This window comes from Phyllosticta capitalensis (genome assembly GCF_038381095.1).
Source record: "Phyllosticta capitalensis strain CBS 128856 chromosome Unknown BKA78scaffold_2, whole genome shotgun sequence".
NCBI classification, from domain to species: Eukaryota; Fungi; Ascomycota; class Dothideomycetes; order Botryosphaeriales; family Phyllostictaceae; genus Phyllosticta; species Phyllosticta capitalensis.
Genome location: NW_027117440.1, coordinates 1980966 through 2003253, shown reverse-complemented (window position 1 = coordinate 2003253; position 22288 = coordinate 1980966). Strand labels below are relative to the sequence as shown.

Here is a 22288-nt window from a genome sequence, read left to right as displayed (position 1 = left end):
TGTGTCGCCAAAACCTAGAAGATCTTCTCCTTGACCCATTCCCTGATCTTGACATGCGTCGAAATTTCTTGTGGACTGACGCCAAGTGGAGGGTCATTGATGCAAGAAATGTGCGTCTCCAGATCATCAACAAAGACGTCAAACGATCCTTGTCCATCCCACTGCTCCTTGAGCTGTTTCGCGAAAATCTCCTGGCTGTCAATCAAGACGTCGCCGCGCCCGCCCACTTGCAGCACATTCTTCACGACGCTCCCGATGCCTTTCCACCAGCCCGATGGCGCTGATAATGGCAGGATGTACGCATCCGTTGGCGCATCTCCCAACGTTGCCATCGCCCACCTCTTCAGGCCGACGGGAGCGATACAGTCCCTGTTCACACCGCTAGTCATGGCAGGATAATCTACCTTGAATGGGTCGGTCCAGGGGCAAATCAAAATGGCACCTTTGAAGCAATCTCCCTCGTTCCAAACAGCAGCAGGCACGCTCGCCTCGTCTGGGTGCCGGTGCAGCACGTGGCTCAGCAGCTGCAGAACCAGATTGCCGCCGGCTGAGTCGCCGGCCATGAAGATGCGCTCAGGCGGCACTTCTAGCGACGTGCGCACGTGGTTGAACAGTGCGACCGCCTGGCTTAACTGGCGCGGATACGTGTGGAATGGCGCGAGGTCCATGTGCAGGCTCAGCGCGGCGAAGTCGCCCTCGCTGTGCGGATCCACGTTGTGGTTTTTGTCGAACTCGCGAACGAGAGCTTCGCATAGCTGAAAGTGGCCCGCGCCCGGCGGCAGATTGTAGCCGCCACCTGTGTATAGAACTTAGTCACTGGGATTGGATGCGCCTCTTAGTCTTTTGCTAGACTCTGTCATTCCGTACCGTGAAAGTAGAGCAGAATCGTCTTGGCTTGCTTCGAGCCGATCCACGAGGCTGACGTGCCGTCGGCCAGCATCTCTATTGCAGGTGAAACTTTGGCTTCTTTGCACCACTTGGTGTAAGGCTCGATTGTTTCCGGGACTATCGCCCTGGTAAGAAGATCAGTGTACAGTCAGACACAAATTGCCAATAAGGTCACGAACTGTTCTAGCTTCGAAGAGGCCAGCGGGAAAAATGTACGGCAAAAGACATTATAGGCATTGCGGCGCCGGTCTCCAGAGTACGCTTCCCTCGGAGCTCCGATGGTTGATACCGTAGCAATAGCGATTTTGAAAACTGTCGAGAATTAGATTAATATTTCGTCTTCTGTGTGATAGACGCACATGTGACCATCAATAGTTTTGCAAGCGACACCTTCTCTCCAAAAGAGAGCTGCAGCTCCTGCTGTGGTCTTGTTCCCATCTTTCCCGCTGTTCCCTTGCTTCTAAGCCACGAGGCTGAGATCTGGTGGATTGGTGAGACGAGATGCCGCGAAAGAGAGGTACCGAAGTAAGCCTATCTGTAAGCCTAGGATGGAGCTGAGGTGTTGCAGTAGTACGAATTTCAAAGCTTATGCTCTTGCGATTCAAGAGACACCCACCTTCACCGGTGACAAAAAGCAAAGGCCACTCGAGGGATCAAAAAGCAAACTGGCGTTCGGCGGTAGCGTGGAGGTGTGCGGAGCTCTTAACATGGGGGCCTTGTGGGGTAGTTACACTGAGGATCAGCATGAGCAAGCCAATCTGGAACCCTGACAGCGCCCTCGACCAACGAATTGTAAGCAGAGTGCGGGCAGAGGTACTTCATAGCCGAGGGAATGCATGGCACAATCTTTGTCTCACAATGATTCGCTTCGCTACCTATGGGTAAGGGTATTGTGTGGATAGCGATATAAGCCATCCCCTTGATGATTGGATGACACCAAGCTGATTACCGACATTGCATTAAGAGTAAATCTTGTCGTCTTCTGTCTCAAAATTTTGCCGCGCGCTCAAAAATCTCGTCTCTGCTCTAGCTAATCTCGACGTAGAACCCAATCGGGCACTTCGCAGAGGTCTGGAAGTACTCAAACGTCGTGTCGTTGCTGCAGAGCATGCCGCTGACTTCAAGCGAGCCCGCGCCGGCTTGCACGCCGCAGTCTCCCGCGTTGATGATGTACGCATTGCCCGGCGACAGCGTGGCGGGGGGAGAGGGAGGACCTGTAGATCAACATGTAAGCGCTGGGTTGCACAATGGCTGCACGTGGCGGCCTGACTCTCCACCACGCAGAATGTGACGAAAGAGGAAACTCAAAAGGATGTACTCGCTGAGGCTCAAGACAAACTTGCAAGTGTAGATAGACAAAGAAGAGTTGACTTACTGGGTCCTGCTGCCGGCTGGTTGTTCCAAGTGGTCTCGTCGGTTGCACCAGTGCCGAAGGCGTAACCAGTGAAAGTAAAGTGACCTTCAGTTGCAGGGTTGCCGCTCGCATCATTGAAGGTGTAGTCACTGTACTCAAGCTGGCTGCGGTCAGGGAACATGAACTTCAGCGTGCATGTCTTTCCTGCTGCAGTGTCGGGGACGTAAAGATTGAAGATTGTGCAGACTGCCAGAGTTAGCGACATGGACGGAAATCTCAATACTGTCTTCGCTTACAATCGTTTGGCGTAATCTTGGGGCTGTAGACAGTGCCATAGTTGGTGTCAGGGGTGCTCTTGGCGATGGGATAGATGCCAACAGGGAAGAGCCATGAGTTAGGGTCCTCGGGGAGAAGTCCATTGGCAGGACAAGTCAAGTCCCGTGCCTTCTTCGAGCATGATGGAGCAGCGGAAGCTGCAAAGAGAAATGTGCTTGCAAGAGCAAGAGTCTTGAGGATGGCCATGATGATTTTCGGAATATGAAGAGTATCTCGTCGAGAGTTGGGGTTGTGAGACGTCAAAAAAGACTGGTGTAAAGTCAACTGGATATCAGAGACTTCTGATGTTTGACCGGCAACTGCGGATGATGGAGTAAACAGATGGGTTGAGCCTGTCGATCCAGGAACGAGGCCAGGGTGAGCCCTATTTATCTTGTCCACGACCCCCGGGTTCTTGCCTCCCCATGAACAAACCATGCTCATATCATGCCTTGCTCTAGACTGCAGCGGTGTCTTTGCGCCACTGAATCTAGTCATCGGTATGATCAGTGGAGAGATACTAACAGCGCCTCCCCCTCGGCTAGCGTAGCCCCCATCCAGCTGTATACATCTGTCAGCGCCCACCCTAAGCCCAATACTGCAGTAGTACAAGCCATTCTTACTCTCACCTTCACCACCTCAACCTCCTTATCCAAATGCCAATTCTGGATCGCTCATCTAAGCTCAGAGCTGGCGCAGCGCTTGTCCTCACGGGACCTACCGCCGCTACCCCAGACGCCCCAATCAAAGAATTAATTTAGCAGCAGGAAGGTATGCAACCATGGAAGGTTGGCGCAGTAAAGATGAACCGATAGTGTGTAAAACTTGTGGTAATGATGGAAGATATCGTTCCGTGAGTGACACGGCTTGAGACTTTGAAATGTAAAGTACCCACAAAAGAGGGTCTCATGCACCATCTATGCCGCATACATTAAGGTTCCAATAAAGGTTGCAGCATGATCACACGTCTGGAGATTTCTTAGCCTCATACTGCAGCATCGCCGTACGGCGTTGCTATGCCTCGACTTGAAAGACAAGCAGCTGTGCAAGTCATCATGAGGCTTTCCGGTGAATGACGGCGGGGAGCCAGCGTCCCGCGCAGATCATACTGACGTCTCCGGAGGGATCCATACATTGCCTTGATGTGGAAGGTTACACAGCGAACGCCAGTCCTTTCTTTTGCTGGTTCTGGTGTGAGATTGATTGTTGATGCGCGACACAAAAGTAGCCTTCGACCATCTTAAAATATCCTGAGGCGCCCAAAACAACGGCCTGATGCCATAGGCTATTGAAACATTTCCAGGCTCTTCGCGCAACAGGTGGGGAGGGAATGGTCGTCAACATTGAACAGCGGACAGTTCGGTCCTTGGAGCTTCCGAAGACGGGACCTGCGCGGATGGGTTTCCTTCTCGACCATGCTCAAGGGGTGGGCATGCCGACCCTTGCGAGATCAAGCGACTTTGGGTCAGTTCCAGAGGGAAAAACAACAAGATGTTGGAAAAAGGTACGAGAGGCGGTTCTGCATGAATGGGATCAACCCTGGAACAGGCTGCGACCACGGACGCGGGGTTGAGCCAAGGATACAACAGCCGAACACGAGGTCAAGAACGTGCAGATGGGATGAGCGATGACCTTTGTGGTAAGCTGATGGGATGTGTTGTGGAGCCTGATGATTTGTTTGGCAGACCAGGCTGTCAAAGTGGGCAAAAACTGGTGGTCTTCAACCCCAGTCTGCCGTATCTGCTCAGGTAAGCGGAGTAGAATACCTCTTGAGCTTAGGCGGGCCTGATGGCGACCAGTCCAAAGAGGAAAACATCCGGTCGTGGCTGATGGGCGTTGAGGCGGGAGACATCGCGGTTGGTGAGCAGCTGCAGCACATCGTCAGAGGTGCAGGGCCGAATCTCCGTCACTAGGTGGCATCACGGTGGCATCGCCGTCGCCACATTCGTATTCTCAACAATCGGCATTTAAGAAGGATGAACGAGACGGTCATGAGAGGCGTGAAGAACGAGCATTAATATGGATTGTGAGAGAGCGGAGTCAGGATAAGCTTCAGGCATTCAAACAGCGCCTCGGGGCACCTGCAGCAGCGGAAACTTTCCGCAAGGCTCCTCGCCACGGGTCCAGCCTGAGCTCACCTCCCCCGCTGTAGCTCCACCGCCAACATTCTGTCTTTCGCTCAGTGCACTCTCGACACTGTACTTTTCCACTTCTTTGCCATCAACCACCTTGAAGCCTCCTCTTGCGCTCTCACTCAAAAGTACCGGGCTATTCCTCTCAATTGGCGTCTAGTTCAGCTGCCAACGGTTCTGCCCTCAAGCCTCAGAATCCAGCCTCAGAATCCTTCCTCTTTCTGTCAACTGTTCTAGAATTTGTTGCGATTTGATGCAGCAATCTCATGAAACGGGCTGACACTTTCCACCAACATCCTCCACTCCTCGCTTCAGCAGCGTCAAGCAACGAGGAAATTTCCCCGCTGCGCCTTTGCTAGACAGAAATCACGCTGAGAAGCTGTGCCTGCGCCCTCCCCGACATTCCATTGGAACCTGGCACCAAGCCCAAGAGTCTGAAAATGACTCCAAAGCAGGGGGTTTCGACGATTCTTTTTACACCAGAAATTTTGTTCACTGCGCGCTTGTCGAAAACAGACGCCACACACGCCACACACGCCACGTCCATCGCATCCCAGGGCTCTGTGACTCTTTCTTGTGCGCAAACATAGCGTAAAATCAAATCGTTTATTGGGTTATTTATTCGATAATATACACGTTGCCTGACCGATGAAGCCGATAAACCTGTCATCTTCCACTGACCTACATAGAAGCCACGGTACGAGAGAGCACGCACTCACTTTTCTCGCCGCTCTCAAAACGTAGTCCGAGTATAATACCGTTCAATAGTTGACCGCCTTCTCTTCGGCTTTTGGGGCCGCTCGAACAACATCTTGCAACAGATCTCGAGACCATCATCATGAGTGAATGAAGTTTACCACAACAAAGTCAGCGCTGATTTTGCGAGAGTCCGAGGAGGAAACCCCATGAAAATTCCAAAGCAAAACAAAACGGCCAAAGTACTTCGGGTCTGTCGACGCACGGAGCCGAAGTGTCATGGCCCTCAGGGCAGTTTGCGAAGAGACCCAAAGCAGGCAGGTCTTGATCCTTTCCATGTCTTGAGTGAGCGCGCCTTTATACCTCAGGTCCTCACCAGAAAATCCATGAGGCTGTCATGCGCATAGGAGCGACAGGACTCATGATCGCGAGATACGACGAATGACTGACCGCATGTGCAGTGCTTTGATTGGGCGGCTACACGTGCTTTTCAAGTGTCGACCTCACGCGTCCAGCTTGACCGTGGGGTTGAGAAGTATAAGAGAAGCTCCTGGTCCCTCAGCATTCTATTCGCCCATCAAAGCAGTACAGCATTGCAGAAGCTCTCGAAGTTCCAGAGAGACCAACTCTGGCTCTGTTCCTTCCTACCCCACGTCAGCCAGAAGGGAATGCGGCATTCTCAGATATCTCACTTGGAGAGGTTGGTCGTCTGGCATGATTGGGCAGAACGCCTGTCATGGTGGTAGGCATCATGTTGGTTTGATGGTGTTTGCTTGTCGTCACCCAAAAAAGCCGCGCAAGAGGTCCCCGAAGACTTTGCAAGATAAGACAATAACCCAAAAGCGTTGCTCAGACCGAGGTAGAAATACACGCTACAAATCGTGTGCCATGTTCATAGGCTAAAGTACAGGTAGAAGAAATACAAACAGCCGCACAGCGGGCTTCCATGCACGCTCCTCATGCAACCCCCTATCCCCTCCCACCCACAAATGCAACAACCGAGACACCTCCACATGCCCTCCTGCAGCTCATGGCCCCTAGATGAATTCCTTCAACTTGGGGATGTACTCCTTCCACGCGATTCCGTCAGGCGGCTCCATGTCATACCACTTCTGGTTCTTCCACCAGGGGCCCGCCGCCCACCACAACGCGCCCAGCCAGACATCCGAGTTCTTCTCCATATACCGCAACCCGCCAATGATGGCGTCGAAGCAGGTTGGGTTCGCGCCGCCGGCGTACTCGCCGATAATGGCCTGCTTCTTGTTCTGGCGCAGCCATTCCGTGGCACCGACCAGACGGTCGGCCATGACGGTGTTGTTGACGCAGGTTTCCGAGGAGCCGGAGCCGTCTGAGTCGCTGTACTGGTGCATCTGGTAGATGAGGCGCGAAGTGTCGCCCGGGTGCGCGGGGTCGGTGAGGACGCCCATTGTCTCGCTGTTGCCGCCGGACTTGATCCAGGTCCACGCGCCGGTGTAGCTGTGATAATGGTTAGGCTATTTGCAAAGAAATAAGGGGGAGTAAGATGGAGGCCTACAAGTTGCCTTCAGGGGTGATAATCTGATCCTTGGCACCAGCCGCACGAATACCGTCAATAGCAGCCTGGTTGAGCTTAATGACGAGCTGCTGGTCCATGTCCTTGAATTCGTTGTTGGTATCAAACACGACAAGCGGGTTGTCCTTGAACGGAGTCGCGGCCGTCGTCCACCACGTCTTGAAGCCATCCACATCGTTCATGACGTTCTGATAGTAGCGGCCATAGTTGTGCGGCGTCATCATAGCGTAGACACCCTGCTTGGTGATAAAGTTGATGGTGTTGGTCAGGTTGCGCATGTACGCCTCGTCGGGCTGGCCGGTGAGCTTGGGGATGAGGCGCTCCATGAGGAAGTTGATGCGCAGCATATTCATGCCCAGATCAATGAACTGCTGCATCTTTTGCTCGTCCGGCCAGATGTAGTCTTTCCCAGGCTGACCCGGGAACTGCGACTCGCCGAATTCAGGACCCGCTTCGTTGACGCCAAAGTAGCGCAACTTGCCTGGAGGGCGCGGTTTGGCGCCAGGCGGCGGGGGCTGCTGCTGCGGGGGCTGCTGCGGTGGTGGCTTTTGCTGTGGAGGGGGAGGTTGCTGAGGGGGTGGCTTCTGCTGAGGAGGCGGTTGCTGCGGTGGTGGTTTCTGCTGAGGAGGCGGCTGGTTCTGTGGAGGTGGTTGATTTTGAGGAGGAGGTTGATTTTGCGGAGGCGGCTTTTGCTCCTGTCCTCGAAGACCACCTTGTCCTTGGCCTTTCGGAGGACCACCGCATGGAGGCAGTTGTCGCTGCTGGGGAGCCGCAAGCGCAGTTCCAGCAGCGCTGAGTGCAACAAGCAAAGAGAAGAAACGCATTGTAAAGAGCGTGTAGAAACAGACGTAAAAGAGTGACTAGTATGCGGAAAACAGAATATTGTCCGATGCGATTGAGACGATTGCCACAACAGTAGCTTTTGTATAGTCAGGTAGGTGGGGACGACTTTAAATTAGACCATGAAAACACCTACACTTAGCCACCTCTTTCCAGGGACTGTGTACAAGGAAACATCCGCAGCCAGGATACAGGCATGGCGGCAATGGCAGAAAGGGTCTGCTACCTTGTTTGTCAACGTCATATGTAGGCACAGGCAGTCGTTCGTCACTCCGATCATGTTCGGCCTTGACAAATTGATGAATCCTGAATCCAGCATGCCAACTGACAGCCGCTTCTTCAAGCACTGATGCGGATAGCTTTGGTCGATAATGAGAAACTGTTATCGAAGTCCTGGAGCAGAGACGTCGGATTGTTAGCGAAGTGTGGAGGTGCAGTCGCAGACAAGGATCCGTTGGCCCCAAAATTCAGGCGGTTGTTTTGAAATGATCCCGCCACCACACTCGAAACGACCCTCATCACACGGGAGTTGGTCTCCTTCAGCTGTTGAGACTAGAACACATGAGTCTTGAAGACGACCCAAGTGAGCTGTTGAAGTCGCTTAACGTGCGTGGATGCGCCAGCAGGCGCCGCGTCGCACGGTAAAACCGATCTTGGTGCAGTCGACTGGGAACTTGTAAGCTAGTTGGGTGGAAGCTGGTGTTGCGACGCGGGGACTTGTCCATTTGAGCCAAGATAAACAAAAAGCTTGTTGGCAGAAGGGCCGCTGGTCTGATCTGACGGGCCGTTGTCGAAACATCATTACGGGTAAATCTGACCAATCAGGTAGCAAACTTGCTGGTGGTGGATGTCGATAGGAGGCTCTCAGATCAGCCTCGAGACAAGCTTCATGGATAAGGTAAAAATACTGGGTTGCTATCGCATTGCGCTGCCTCGTGATGCCAAAGTGTGGTCGGAATGGAATACCGGGACAGGGTCAACTTACCATCCACTGCAACGTTCGCCACTGCAACGGCGTTCACGAGATGAGATGCTCTTAAGGGATACGAATTTGCAAAGGGAGCCAGACGAGTCCGAGCCCCATTATTGATTTGTTGTGGTATCTCAGCTACAACTACCGCAAACCCTACCGATGTCCCGGTTGAAGGGCATTGGCGCTGTCTTTATGCTCTTTCCTGTCTAAGTCAGAGCCACACGCTTGTAAAAGAAAAAAGTTCTTGCAACATCCAGAACCAGCAGGGGATGTTGAACCCTGCGTTTTTGCCCCACAGACCATTTCCGTTTCCTGATTAAGATTCCCGGAACGCCATACATTCGTAGATCTCCCATGTTGAATTCATAAAAACGCCAATGTTGAATGTCTTCCCCGTCTTCGACATTGGCTCATATCATGCCTGTTGAAAAGACTTTTGATATCGTAACACGTGACAAATCCAGCTTGGAGTTGATCAAGCTGGTGCAGCTATGTTGATGTAGCTGACTTAAGCGTACTTCTCGCGGAAGAACTTGGCGGCGTTGACCAGGTTGGTCAGCGCAGCCTTGGTCTCGGGCCACTGGCGGGTCTTCAGACCGCAGTCAGGGTTGATCCAGAGCTGCTCAGGCTTGAGGTAGGCAAGCATCTCCTCGACACGGTCCTTGATCTCCTGCTCGCTGGGAACACGAGGGGAGTGGATGTCGTAGACACCGGGACCGATATGGCGGGGGTAGGCCTTGTCGACGAAGACCTTGAGCAGCTTGGCGTCAGACTTGCTGTTCTCGATGGACAGGACGTCGGCATCGAGAGCGGCAATGGCGTAGAAGAAGTCCTGGAACTCGGAGTAGCAGAAGTGGGAGTGGATCTGGGTAGAGTCCTCGACACCAGCGGTGGAGAGCTTGAAGGAGTCGACGGCCCACTGGAGGTAGGCGTCACGCTCCTTGCCAGTGCGGAGGGGCAGACCCTCACGGAGAGCGGGCTCGTCGACCTGGATGACGAAGATGCCGGCCTTCTCAAGGTCAACGACCTCGTCACGGAGAGCCAGAGCAAGCTGCTGAGCCTGGACGGACTGGTGGACGTCGTCACGAGGGAAAGACCACCTCAGGCAGGTGATGGGACCAGTGAGCATACCCTTCATGGGCTTCTTGGAGTGCTCAGCGGCGTACTTGGACTCCTTGACGGTCATGGGAGCGGGACGGGAAATGTCACCGACGATGATGGGAGGACGGACGCAGCGGGAACCGTAGCTCTGGACCCAAGCGTGGGTGGTGAAGACGTAACCGTCGAGGCGCTCACCAAAGTACTGGACCATGTCGTTACGCTCGGGCTCACCGTGGACAAGGACGTCGAGGTCAAGCTCCTCCTGGATCTTGATGACCTCGTCAATCTCCTTCTCGATGAACTTCTCGTACTCGGCGGCGGTGATCTCGCCCTTGGTGAATTTGTTGCGCTGGATACGGATCTCCTTGGTCTGGGGGAAGGAACCAATGGTGGTGGTGGGGAACTTGGGGAGGTTGAGGTGGGTCTTTTGCTGGGCGTAGCGCGAGGGGAACTCAGACTTGCGGTTGTGCATCTCAGGGGTGACCTTGGCCTGGCGGTCCTTGACGTGGGGGTTGTTGGTGCGAGCAGAGGAAGCGCGGGCCTGCATCGACTTGGCGTTGGCCTCGAGCTGAGCGCTGACGGAGGCAGGGCCCTCGGTGACAGCCTTGGCAATGATGGCGACCTCAACGGCCTTCTCGGAGGCGAAAGAGAACCAGTCGCGAACCTCCTCGGGAAGCTTCTTCTCGCTGGCAAGGGTGTGGGGAGTGTGGAGAAGGGAGCTAGAGGTGGCGACAAGGACACGGTCCTTGCCGAGCTTCTGGATGGCAGTCTCGACGACCTCAATGGCCTTCTTGAAGTTGGTCTTCCAGATGTTGCGGCCATCGACGACACCAGCAGACAGAATCTGCTTGGAGCCGAGCTTCTCAATGACGGGGAGGAGCTGCTCGGGGTTGCGGACAAGGTCGACGTGCAGACCGTAGAGGTGGCTGACGTTGGCAACAACGTCAAAGTTGTGGACAATGTCACCGAAGTAGGTGGTGAAGACTAGGTTGGGGAGGTTGGCGCCAGACAGCTTCTCGTAGGCGGGCTTGAAAGCAGCCTTGATCTCAGGCTGAAGGTCGAAGACGAGAACAGGCTCGTCAATCTGGACAGTCTCGGCACCAGCCTTCTTCAGGGCCTCGAGCAGCTCAACGTAGACGGGGAGCAGCTTCTCGAGGAGAGAGATGGGCTGAACGCTCTGACCACGGTCCGCCTTGCCGAGAGCAAGGAAAGAGACGGGACCGAGGATGACGGGGCGGGTCGTGATACCAGCCTCCTTGGCCTCGAGGAACTCGGCAACAGGCTTGGGGTTGGCAGCCAGCTTGAAGGTCTGGTTGTCCTGGAGGGTGGGCTTGACGTAGTGGTAGTTGGAGTCAAACCACTTGACCATTTCCTGCTCGCCGTCAGATAGTGTCCTTATCCCGCTTTGCCAATATTGTCCTTACCAAACTGGGAACGTCAATGCCGTCCTTCTGGTGGCCACGGCCCATGGCAAAGTACTCGTCAATGGGGGCAAGACCGTGCTTGGAGTAACGCTCGGGGACAGCCTGAGATGAATGTTAGCGAAAAAGCTTTTACGAGAGCTTGACAAAGCTTACGTTGAACATCTGGATGTGGTCGAGGACGTGGTCGTAGAAGGCGAAGTCGTTGCTGGGAATGACATCGACGCCGGCATCCTTCTGGATCTTCCAGTGGGCGAGACGCAGCCTCTTGCCCTCAGCAAGGACGTCGTCGCGCGAGATCTTGCCGGCCCAGTAGGCCTCGTTGGCCTTCTTCAGGTCACGGTTCTCACCCATGCGGGGGAAACCGAGCACAGCAGACTGCACCATGGTGGCTGATGTGTAATGTGAAGATTGGAAAAAGAGAATGAAGAGGTGAAGATAAAGGCTTCAATGGGGAAGAAGACCTCTATCAAAGTGGGAGGAGGAGAATTGAGGTGGAGGGAGAAGAGGAATGGAGAGAGAAAGAAGAGGAAGAGGGGCGGTGGGCGGCATGAAAAATATACTCTGGCGCCCCGCCGCTCGCCAGATGGCCTGTGGGCTTGAACAATCGCTAGCGCCGAATGCGTCGCTGGCGTGCTCGCCCGCCGACGGTCGGCGACAAACGGCGTGCATGGTGCCGGCGAAGAGCGTAACGAAGGGGAGTTTTTGGATAGAGCACGGAGGACGATTATAGACTTTTATACGTCTGCCAAACAGAGCCCCGCGCTCGAATCTGGGGTAGTCACCTTGATGGAGCCAACCCGCGCGCCCAAGGCGATCCTCGGCAGTCAACCTTCGGCATTGAGCTTCAGTCGCGTCCGTCCAGCGCAGCAGAGCAGCTTCGGGCGCCCCCGACGTCCAATGCACATGGCGTTGCATCAATTGCAATTCATTCAAGCTGGCCATCAACATTATGCTATCCACGGGCGACGATTCTCAATGGCTGCTTGCCCGACCCAAGGAAACGTGCCGACTAAAGCTCAAATATCCCCGAAGCAGCAAAAATGTCCGATTGACTCCGGCTGCACGCAGGCTGCCTCGAAATATATATATTACCATGCCAATGCCTAGCGCTTCTGCCGGTACGCGGCTCATTCAAGCAAACTGTGCCAGAGACAGGGAGGGGTGTCACCAGCGCAGAAGAAGCTTACCGTCCAAGCTTAAGTGAGAATCGGCACTTCAGTTTGCATGATGCTTTTGCGCTGGAGCAGTTGTCCAAAGAGAGCGGTGACGGCTAGGTCATCTCATTGCTGGGGCGGCCGGCGTTTTGATTGGGAATGTATGGCGGCCCGCAGTAGCGAGAATTGACACGCGGCAACCTTTTACATAGCCGTGGCCAAATCTCTGCCATTGACCACCTCCAACCACCTCACCCATCACCACAACACAATATCAAGCCCCGTCCATTGTCAACGCATAGATATGCCCAAAGCCCCAAAGGAGCCCAAAGAGTCGACCGACTCCAAGGAGCGTCATGCCCCCCACGACATTGCCACTCGCGTCCACGCCCTAGCCCTCAAGGTCAACGGCTTCACGGACAAAGAAATCCTCGACCAGACGGGCGTGGCCAGCCGCACCATCCGCCATATTTACAGTCGCGCCAAAAAGCGCGGCTTCGACCCAAACAAATCCAAGCGCATCGAGCTCAAGTACATCGAGGATGGCAAGCGTACTGGCCGTCCGCGCAAAGATGCCAACGTTAACAAGCCCAACGACCTGCAGCCGCAGGTAGACCACGCGTCCGATGTTGACCAGCCATCGCAACATTCGCCCGTCGATGGTAGCAACAATCACCTCCACCAGCAACATCAACAGCCGTCTCATGCTCCTCCGCCGCCTCAGCCCCAGCCTGTTGTCGATGAGCACTCGCACCAGCACCAGGACCAGCATCCGCACCCGCATCAGCATCAACAGCATCCAGGCCAGCATCAGCATCCCCAGGCCGAGCAGCATCCATTAATGGAATCGACCATGCCGCAGTCGCTCCAGCCAATGGCCCCGCATCATCACCACCAGGCCAAGTTTCTGGAGGGCGACCCAACGGCCCATCAGCTGGACCACCATCCGTGGGATCCGACGCCGCAGCATGCCGCACCCATGCACTCGATGGACTTGGAGGCCCAGCTCCGCGATGGTCTGCGCCAGCTGAACCCTCATAGTGCCGTCATCATTGGAGACGCAGCAGTCGACCCTTCATTGCGCAGCGATATGTATCCTCCTCCGCCTCCACCAGCGCCTGTCCCGTGACGCTAGGTTGGACCACCGACTCACCGCCTGGTCCGAGCGCAGAACGTAGTCACCGTGTCACCCCACCGCCGTTGTCCCGCCTTCAACTTTGATGCGTGGGGCCATCCTTCCGTTCCACACTGTAATCACAGGAAGTTTTCGATTGCTGCACATTGTATCTACAGAGCGGCTTCAATCAAAGACATGTCTTCTCGCGTCGCGCCGGTGCGCGCCCTGCTCCCCAAGCTAGCATCGGCTTTGCGCGACTTCACCTCGTCGCCTTCGACCTTTCGCATCGTCCACAGCGTCCGTCCCACCGGCTCTGTACAGCCTCCCAAGACGCTCTATATTCTCGATTCGTCTTTCAATCCGCCATCTGTCGCGCACATGTCCCTCGCAACCTCCGCGCTCAATCGGCACGATTCGAAGACCACCCAACCCTGCTACCTGCTGCTTCTATTCAGTACTCATAACGCCGACAAAGCACCCAGCCCAGCCAGCTTCGAACATAGACTTGCAATGATGACGCTCTTTGCCGAAGATTTGCAATCTGCCATCCAAAGGACAGCCAACCAGTCTCCTTCGCCCCGAGAAGACATCTCCATCGACATCGGGCTCACAAAGGCCCCGTACTACACGGACAAGACTGCCGCAATTTCTACTGCACAGCCCAATCCGTATCCTAGTAAACCTATCCATGTACATTTAATCGGTTTCGATACTGTCACGCGTCTCCTTGCGTCAAAATATTATCCCGATCACCAGCCACCACTGTCTGCGCTGTCGCCCTACTTTGAAGGTGGCCACAAATTTCTCGTAACGATACGTCCTTCAGATCCGAATGACGCAAGCTCCGCTACTTACGGCACCGCGGATCAGCAGATCAACTACATTGATGGACTTGTACAAGGAAGTCTTGAAGAGGAAGGTTTCAAGCGAAATTGGGCAGGTCAAGTCGACCGGCTCATTGGGCAGGAAGGCATCGGTGTAAGCTCAACGAGAATACGGAAGGCGGCCCAGGGGCAGGACTGGTATGAACTACAAAAGCTGTGCACGCCAGGGGTTGCAGCATGGGTGAAGGAAATGGGATTGTACGGTCAAAACCCCAAAACCTAGTAATCGACTTTACAGACGTGTCAAATACGTAAGTACGAATTGCATGGGTTCACTGAGCAAAAGCCTTTCAGACTGTTCAGTGTGATGGCAAGTCCAAACTTCCGCAAATGGAAGCTGCTGCCCGTCCGACCATGTTTTGAGCAGAATATGCGCATGGCAACCACTACCACCTCATGGTCCTCGTGGAGCTCACCTGCCAACGACCAGGAAGGGAATGGCGTGATTTGTCCCCTCTCTCTGCGAAGCCAAACCACGACATCTTTGTTGACATCTCAGCATCAACACCAGAGTCCCGTCCCGGACTCAAGTCGATTCGAACGCGCCCCGGCGCTCCTGTTATCGTTGGAGTTGGATCCATCATTTCTGGTTTGAAATTGGCTTCGTTCGGTCTATGATCGTACACCCCCTTTGAAGAAACCTCGGACACGTCGTTCTAATCTTTCATTCCTCTTCCCAACTTTCATCTTGCACTTCACCTCCCATGTCCCCTCCCCCGGCTCCGGCTTCTACAGCCGCAGAGGCTCTGTGCTGTACTGCAGACGATCAGCGGTCCACCAACAGCGAGTCGGAAACTCCCCGGCCTACTACATCCAATGGCCGCCAACAAGTAGCGGATCCAACCTCTCCATGGCCGAAAGCACCGTTATCTCAAGCCCAGCAGCCGACTTCGCAGAAAACACAACCAACAGAGGCCCACGACAATGAGGAATCTCCATGTTTGGGTTCATCGCTGCCTGCTCACGAGACCGACGCAATTGCAGAGATATTCGCCAATGCTGAGAGTAGCATGGAGCTCGAGTCAGTTCCCACAAATGTCGCCGAGGCCCTTCTGACAACAGACCCTTCGCATGTTGAGCGCACTCCAAAGAAGCAGAAGCGAACAGCCGGCCGGGCCACCAGCATGCTTTTCCTTCGACACCACATGCGTGGCGCAGAGGCTGGAGATGCCGACGGTCCAACGTCCAAGAGCAATGAAACAGACGACGACGCCATCTCCGGAGACGAAGCAACGCGTACTGGCAGGAGCAAGGAGAGAGGCAAAACCTGGGGCAAAGTGAAGCGGTTGACGCGAGACTTGAGCCGCAGCAGTATGAACTTGCTCATGCTGAAGAAGGCTGGCGATGAGACCGATCAAGAGGAAATTGACAAACACAAGAAGAAGCGGGCTAAGCTGAAGAAGGAGTGCAGCTCGAGCGGCAGTGGCAGCGGGCCAGCTATGGCTGGTGCCGACGGTGCTGGTACGGAGCTTCATGTTCTTGTCGAAACATCTGTCGAGATTTCGGTAGAGCCAAACTTGGATGCCGTCGGCGCTAGTCACCAAGCAAACCACAATGATCGCCGGTCAAAAGACGGCAAAGGGGACAGTGTGAGTCCAACGGCGTTGAACTACCACTACGACAGTGACGCGACGAGCTTGCCGGAGATCAGGGACAGCGTTGTCGAGAGGTTGACCCGGGCAATCACGCAAGAAGAGGCGCAAAGGGAGGAAGAGGAGAGCCTCTTGGAGCGGGAGAGGACCAGTGTTGAGATCAAAGCGCTGATTGAAGAGTCTCCTGGAAAAGGAGAGTCGAAATTCAGGTACGTCTTCTTGGTCCATGACCATCCGTGTCCAAAATGCCCTTGACAGTCTGCTAACAACAGCCTGTTCCTCAGAATCAACCCCTTTGAGCTCGCCCTTCCCCGGTCTCTCACATTCTCGGACCTGCGTGATCGCCTCAGCGGTGTCAGACTCAGTTTGTCGGATGACTCTCGTCCGTCGGCGGATTTGAGTGCTGATGCACGTCCTGATACTGCATTTTTGCAGGCAATGAAGACTCACATAGCAAAAGAGTCCATTGCGCCAGTGGTGCGCCAAAGCATGGCCGCCGAGATTGAAAATGCTTGGAATGAATCTGGTATGTTGACATCCCTCTATTCGACAAGACCCTTTTCCCAATGAACCAGGGGAAAGTAAAACTACTCAAATCTTGTTACTGATTTGTATACAGAGACACCGACCTCTTCCGCTACTGGTTCCAGGTTTCCTGGAGACATTTTCCGCAAGGAAAACTCCCAAAAAGTCTCCAGCTCATCTGCATCTTCTCGCATTGGCAGCTTTCCCTCCTCTGCCCAAATCGACGCGGGCTCTGGTCATTACCATGCCTCCGGCCCTATCACCTACCCAACTCAGCCTGTCACTGGCCATGGAAAGACGCAACTTTCCTTGTTGCAACCACCAAAAACCGTGCCGCGCGATGGTGACGCTGCAAGCGTCCACTTGCACCATATGCGCATCAGCCAGCATCTCCGGAGCGACTCGTCGTTGAGCAGCATGGACCAACATAGGTCAGTCAAAGATGGCAGCGAGAAGACTGGTCCAGCAAGTGACAAGTTTGTCAACGGCACGATGAAGAATTCTCACACCGAGGGGAACAACGGGAAAAGAGACCGCGAAGGCAATGCGTATCCTTTCCGGCGCCTGGCTCACCACAACGCTAGCAGTGCCACCAACCTGCAGATCCCGAAGCCTTTCGCGATGTCGGAAGACAATCATCAGCAACCAAATCCGAACCACGACGGCCATAGTTCTCAGGTCCATCTCGATATTGGGCTCGGCACTCCCATGTTCCCAGATCTGAGAGAAGTGGCACATATGCCGCCTCCGCCACCCATTCCTCCCTCGCGTATTCGCGGTGACCGCCGTACCTCGACATCTTCGTCTACCAATGCGAGCGCTCAAACGGGCTTCCATAGCTCCAGAGTCCCGCCGGCCTGGGGACACGTCCTCAGCAATGTGCCTACACAGACTAACACGACAGCTATGCACAGCCGCCAAGCAAGCGGAGGCAATGTCAGTCGGTATGCTGGATCTTCTGTCTATTCCAGCCGCTATGGAGGTGCCACAGGCTCGGGTGTTGGCTTCGGTGCCAATGGCGGTCCGGGGGCAACAAGTGCCTCAGGCAAGGCGTACGAACCAAGCAGCGTTTACTCGACGAGAGCAAACAGCCCAAGCCTGTGTGGCAGCTTGACAGGCAGTGGAACACCGCAACCCAGCGTTTTTAGTGGTGTTGCTGAGAGTGGTTCTGGTACTGGCAGCCAGAGCGGAAGTGGCGTCGGTATGAAAAAGAGTGGGTACGAGGTGTTCGAAATGCCCAAAGACTTGGATGAGAGCCCAGATGAAGGGAAAGACGAGCAAACAGTTGTTGAAGGGGTGATTGCAGACAACAGTGGCATGCCCGGTGCCTATCCTCCAACACCTGGCCCATTCGACAGCGTTGGTGCAGGACAAAAAGCCGCTGGTCAGCCGAACGATGTCGTCGATGTCGACGAGAAGGAGCAGAAGCCGGAAAGGAGGAGCGCAAGTCCCAGCGAGGTCAGCATTTACGAGACTCCAGACACGACCGCGGTTGAGTTACAGAACCCGTCCCCGGAAGCCACTTCGTCACCAACTGCTATCATGATACAATGTCCTCAGTCGCCTCCAGAAGGGGAAAGGACACCTCTCCAGTCCAAAAGCGTCAAAAAGAATCGCTCCGCCATGAATCTACTTGGTCTGCAAAACGCACTCAAGCCATCATTGGAGCACCACGAGTCGCGCCGCAGGTCTGTTGGTGCTAAATTGAGTGGCTTCAATATCTTCCGCAGCAAGACCATGTCGAATCTTCGCCGCGCCTCGCTGGCCAACATTGTGGCTCACGACTCCAAGGAGGACGCAGAGAAAGCCCCTCTTGCGCAAAATGAAAACAGTTTTGAAGAGTCTGATATCACGGACAGCAAAGAGTTTGCTGTCGATGGACCTACCGATCGCCGTGGCTCCGCTGGTACACAGGCTTTGCGACACGGGGTCGAACGTCACGATCGAGGGGATCAACGCGACGACTACGACGACGAGGATGAGCACCGTCATCATCATCATCACCACCAACATCACCATCAACGTGACTCGGTTGCTCGTGATATGAATCCGGTCCCTCTGGAAGAGCGCAAGCCCGGACGTCTGTCTCGCGCGCTGGCATTCCGTGACTCTCTGATTCCGGTATCTGGCTCGGCCAACCAAGCGGCTGTGTGGGAGAAAGCGTTGCAAGCGCATCGCGAGGAAAAGAGTGCACTTTTCCTAAGCCCGGAGAAGGGCGGCAAAGCCAAGGCACAGAGCTTATTCCGCGAGCGCAGTGGAAGTGGCTCCGCTCTGAGAGCCAAGGCCATTGGCGAGAACGAAGATGGCCATAAGAGGCCCAGGAGTGCCGAGCCGACATCGGATGCTTGGAAGGGGTTTGCTGGCTTTGGAGAAAGAGGAGAGAGTTCGAAGACTGGAGCAAAAGCTGGTCGTTCAGAAACCTTTCTGCTGGATCCCTTGGACCCTGGATTCAGAACTTCGAGGGTGTCTTTGCAACCTCCTAGCAGCGGCACAAAGGAGACAAGTGGGCTTTTGGGTGACGAGTTGAAGCATGGACATGTCCCCGAGTCGGCGTCAATCTCGCCTTGCATATCACCCGCTGCTGAAACTGAGGAGACAGCGTCCATCTCGCGGACAAAGACCTGGAATGATGCCGAAGTCTCCGCAATGAACTTGGGCGACCTGGGTGCTTGGAGCCGCTATCCTTCGCACACGCGCGACACACGAAACAACAGCGCCGGTCTTGCTGACGAAGTTCGCACCAGAGACTTTGCGTACGAAATCCAGCTTACCGAGATAGCGGAGTCAGACGACGGTGGAGATACCGGTGCCTGCAACAAGAAGACGTCCCGCTCCCCTAAGAGTAACGGTGGTGGCATTTTGGGCGCGGCTAGCTTCAAACGACGTGGGAAGAACAAGTCGCGTGGAGGCCTCCCCAAAAGCAAGAGCATGACTTTTGGACGCAGCTTCTTGAAGCACTACATTGGTTTGTTCCGCAGCCAGAGCGAAGAGTTCCGTCGTCATGGCCACGGTCATCGCAGCAGCATTGCTGAAGGCGGCATCTTGGAGCACCCAGAGCTGGAGATCTTGCCGCCGGTTTGGAGTCCGGTTTCGATTGTGCTTGAGCCGCCGCCGAAGGAGAGTGCCGAAATGGGCCGAGAGTCCAGGGGAGGCGATGGGGCCGATGATGAGCGTGAGCAAGACATGGGGGTGAAGTCAGATGCGAAAGAGGGCATCAGTTCTCAGAGTCGGGATAAAGGAAAGCAGCGGCTCCAAGACGAACATGAGACCGGAGACAAGGCGATGGGGGACGGCGCACAGGACTCTTTTCTGGATGCTTCCGACAAGAAACCTGACTCCAAGGTCGATTTCGAGCTGCCAGAGGCATCGAGCAAGCCGTCCAGGAGGGACAGGTACACGGGCTCTTCTGAAGCAAGCTGGAAGGCGGATGCCAGACTTTGGAGCAAGCTGTGCAACTCGGACAACATGAGTCCACTCATGACGTCGGAAGAAAGTCTTGTCGAGCAAAAAGTCCATCAAGCACCCCGAGTCGACCGCAAGGCAGAGCGATCATCCGAGTGGCAGAGCAACGCACGGCTCTGGACACGCTTCGCCGACCCCAGTGAGGAGTTCAACACTATAGCCCAACATGAAGCAGAGAGCTCCCACCTCCTCAACTCGGACTTCGATCCAAACGATGCCATCGACCTGAAAGGCCACATGCAAGGCTCATCTGAATACGCCAACCGGCCTACATCGCCACCTCCACGAACCTCGGACGAATGGCGTCGCGACGCGCGCCTCTTCTCTCAAATGTACGAGTCTTGCGTTGGTCTCCCGCAGTTTGGCAGCGCGGAAGACGTCTATGCCAACAGCATCTCAGGCAACATTGCCAACGACGGCCGTCACCATCATGCCGGGCTTCGGATCTCGAGCGCGGGCGTCATCGACAGCGTCGTCATGGGTCGCGAGAATGCGCATCCTGCCAGTGCTTCCAGGTGGAGGACTCTGTCTGGTGGCGAGGCTGGCGCATGTGGAGGACACTTCAAGAGCGGCAGCCAAGTCAGCAGCATGAAGAGCCTGAAGAGATCGACTTGGGAAATGATGAAAGTGTTGGACTAGGTTGGATGGGTAATGGAGCGAGGTTGATAGAGGGGGATAATTGGCATAGCATGGCTGTTATTGTTTTTGGTAGCGTAGAATTCGTTGGTGTGTCAGGCTTTCTGTACATTTGTAAAGAAAGCAATGGATAAGATTTTGCATTTCAAAGAATTTCAAGATGTGAGTTGACTGCAAGGTGATTCCAATGTTGGTGTTGAGCATTCAGCCAATCGGCGCTCGCGTGTATGGATTGGTTTGGCGTTGTGGGTCGCTCTCGCTCGCCGGATCTGGGGCCGCGTCCAAGCGTCGACCTCCACACCACACCACTATTGTCGACATCACGGTCATCAAGCAATCCGACCCAAACTCAGATTGCAACCATGTCGACGCCATCGCGTGCCGTTAACAAATTCAAAGTACGCCGCCGTCTCCTCCACACAACATTTCCCCAATCTACAGCTTCACTTGCGTCGTTTCGGCCATTTGGATGATCCTCCACACGCTCCCCCACGATTCGCCGCTCCTCCGCAGCACCACCGACGACTGACCCAACGCCTGTGAAACCAAACAGAAATACACCGTCCAACCCACGGGCATCTGGCGCATCATCAACCGCATCTTTGCCACGGACCCCAACCGCAGCTCTGGCGTGCCTTTGAACCCGCAATTCCGCAACCCGCCGCCCGCCGCCAACGACCCCAATGCCTACGACGACCCCGTCACGCTGCCCGCCGGCGACATTGCCGAGAACCCGTACTGGAAGCGCGACGTGCGCCGCCGGTACCCGCGCCTCAGCGCCGTCAAGCAGGCCGATGTCGTGGGCCTGTTGACCGTTGGCAGCAAGCAGCAGGAGAAGGTGGAGCTGATTGGCGAGGCTGGCAAGAATCAGCTCGTGGCTGTCAAGGAAGAGGGCGAGAAGGGCCTTGCTGCTTTCTTGCAGAAGGACAAGACGGCCTCGGCGGCTGTTTTGGGTGCCAATGGCTTGCCTCCCATGCCCCCTGGCATGTATCCGACGGCAGCGGCAGCGGGCCAGGAGAAGAAGTATGACTTGCTGGAAGAGCAGAGCTACGAGGGAAAGTGAGTATCAAATGAGTTGCTGAATGGGGTCGACGATGCGACATTGGAGATTGGCTGACAATGCTCATAGATACCCCTGCCGTATGTTTGCTTGAATGCGGGGCGTAGGGCGAGATTGCCTCAGGGCATTGCGACAGGGCAGACCTTTGGCTGAGAAGCCTTCTATTGCGAGCGATTAGATCAAAGCATGAATTCAGTTTTTGCATCCGTGGTCTGTACCCATGTATGTTTGTACACATAGTCACTGAAGGTGGCATGTCTGAGTCCAGCTGCCATATTCAAGAAACGTGGTGTTCCTAAAGAGAAAAGAGCCTTGGGGTCGACTGAGGCGATGTTCGTGCTGATGTAGGCGCAGAAATCAAGTCTCAAGTCGTACGGCTGGGCGCATGTAATCCAAGACATGCCGTTTCGCCCTACAACGTCTTTCTTCACCCAATTCAATCCGTCTTCGTCTGGAGGGTGACCAATGACTCAATCCAAGACGCAGTGGTGTGGATGCGCAGGTAGCAGCCTGAGCCGGCTTCAGGGTCCAGAGTGGTGGCGCAACTTCCCTTCTCAACTCTCACCTTTGCTCTGTAACACCA

At 54.9% G+C, this 22288-nt stretch overlaps 9 protein-coding genes across 9 annotated transcripts; 5 read left to right on the top strand and 4 right to left on the bottom strand.

The window, feature by feature from the left end:
* Positions 1-14: 14 nt before the first annotated feature.
* BKA78DRAFT_292663 (Alpha/Beta hydrolase protein) lies at positions 15-1326 on the bottom strand (the record flags this gene model as incomplete). The annotated part of the gene is made up of 4 exons (XM_066886083.1): positions 15-796; positions 868-1013; positions 1068-1200; positions 1248-1326. 4 exons carry the CDS (start codon positions 1324-1326, stop codon positions 15-17), a joined length of 1140 nt encoding a protein of 379 aa, XP_066747936.1.
* Positions 1327-1914: 588 nt separating this feature from the next.
* On the bottom strand, positions 1915-2764 carry BKA78DRAFT_350004 (ubiquitin 3 binding protein But2 C-terminal domain-containing protein; the record flags this gene model as incomplete). The annotated part of the gene is made up of 3 exons (XM_066890904.1): positions 1915-2102; positions 2264-2488; positions 2539-2764. The coding sequence occupies 3 exons, from the start codon at positions 2762-2764 to the stop codon at positions 1915-1917; spliced, it is 639 nt and encodes a 212-aa protein (XP_066747935.1).
* Positions 2765-5592: 2828 nt separating this feature from the next.
* On the top strand, positions 5593-6355 carry BKA78DRAFT_80089 (uncharacterized protein). The gene has a single exon (XM_066893767.1). It carries the CDS (start codon positions 5827-5829, stop codon positions 6286-6288), a length of 462 nt encoding a protein of 153 aa, XP_066747934.1. The 5' UTR covers positions 5593-5826; the 3' UTR covers positions 6289-6355.
* A 67-nt stretch (positions 6356-6422) lies between these two features.
* On the bottom strand, positions 6423-7761 carry BKA78DRAFT_329965 (endoglucanase-like protein precursor; the record flags this gene model as incomplete). The annotated part of the gene is made up of 3 exons (XM_066889722.1): positions 6423-6861; positions 6920-7418; positions 7677-7761. 3 exons carry the CDS (start codon positions 7759-7761, stop codon positions 6423-6425), a joined length of 1023 nt encoding a protein of 340 aa, XP_066747933.1.
* Positions 7762-8827: 1066 nt separating this feature from the next.
* Positions 8828-11773, bottom strand: BKA78DRAFT_306247 (cobalamin-independent synthase). The gene is made up of 3 exons (XM_066887761.1): positions 11429-11773; positions 11276-11377; positions 8828-11223 (listed from the first exon to the last, which is right to left on the bottom strand). The coding sequence occupies exons 1-3, from the start codon at positions 11657-11659 to the stop codon at positions 9259-9261; spliced, it is 2298 nt and encodes a 765-aa protein (XP_066747932.1). The 5' UTR covers positions 11660-11773; the 3' UTR covers positions 8828-9258.
* A 905-nt stretch (positions 11774-12678) lies between these two features.
* Positions 12679-13650, top strand: BKA78DRAFT_80061 (uncharacterized protein). The gene has a single exon (XM_066893766.1). The coding sequence runs from the start codon at positions 12734-12736 to the stop codon at positions 13556-13558; it is 825 nt and encodes a 274-aa protein (XP_066747931.1). The 5' UTR covers positions 12679-12733; the 3' UTR covers positions 13559-13650.
* A 91-nt stretch (positions 13651-13741) lies between these two features.
* BKA78DRAFT_246517 (uncharacterized protein) lies at positions 13742-14653 on the top strand (the record flags this gene model as incomplete). The annotated part of the gene is made up of 1 exon (XM_066884226.1): positions 13742-14653. One exon carries the CDS (start codon positions 13742-13744, stop codon positions 14651-14653), a length of 912 nt encoding a protein of 303 aa, XP_066747930.1.
* A 2305-nt stretch (positions 14654-16958) lies between these two features.
* BKA78DRAFT_306242 (uncharacterized protein) lies at positions 16959-20780 on the top strand. Its single transcript, XM_066887760.1, has one exon. It carries the CDS (start codon positions 16965-16967, stop codon positions 20646-20648), a length of 3684 nt encoding a protein of 1227 aa, XP_066747929.1. The 5' UTR covers positions 16959-16964; the 3' UTR covers positions 20649-20780.
* Positions 20781-20935: 155 nt separating this feature from the next.
* Positions 20936-22173, top strand: BKA78DRAFT_80035 (uncharacterized protein). Its single transcript, XM_066893764.1, has 4 exons — positions 20936-21043; positions 21199-21704; positions 21775-21927; positions 22060-22173. The coding sequence occupies exons 1-3, from the start codon at positions 21008-21010 to the stop codon at positions 21797-21799; spliced, it is 567 nt and encodes a 188-aa protein (XP_066747928.1). The 5' UTR covers positions 20936-21007; the 3' UTR covers positions 21800-21927; positions 22060-22173.
* The last annotated feature ends 115 nt before the right edge of the window (positions 22174-22288 follow it).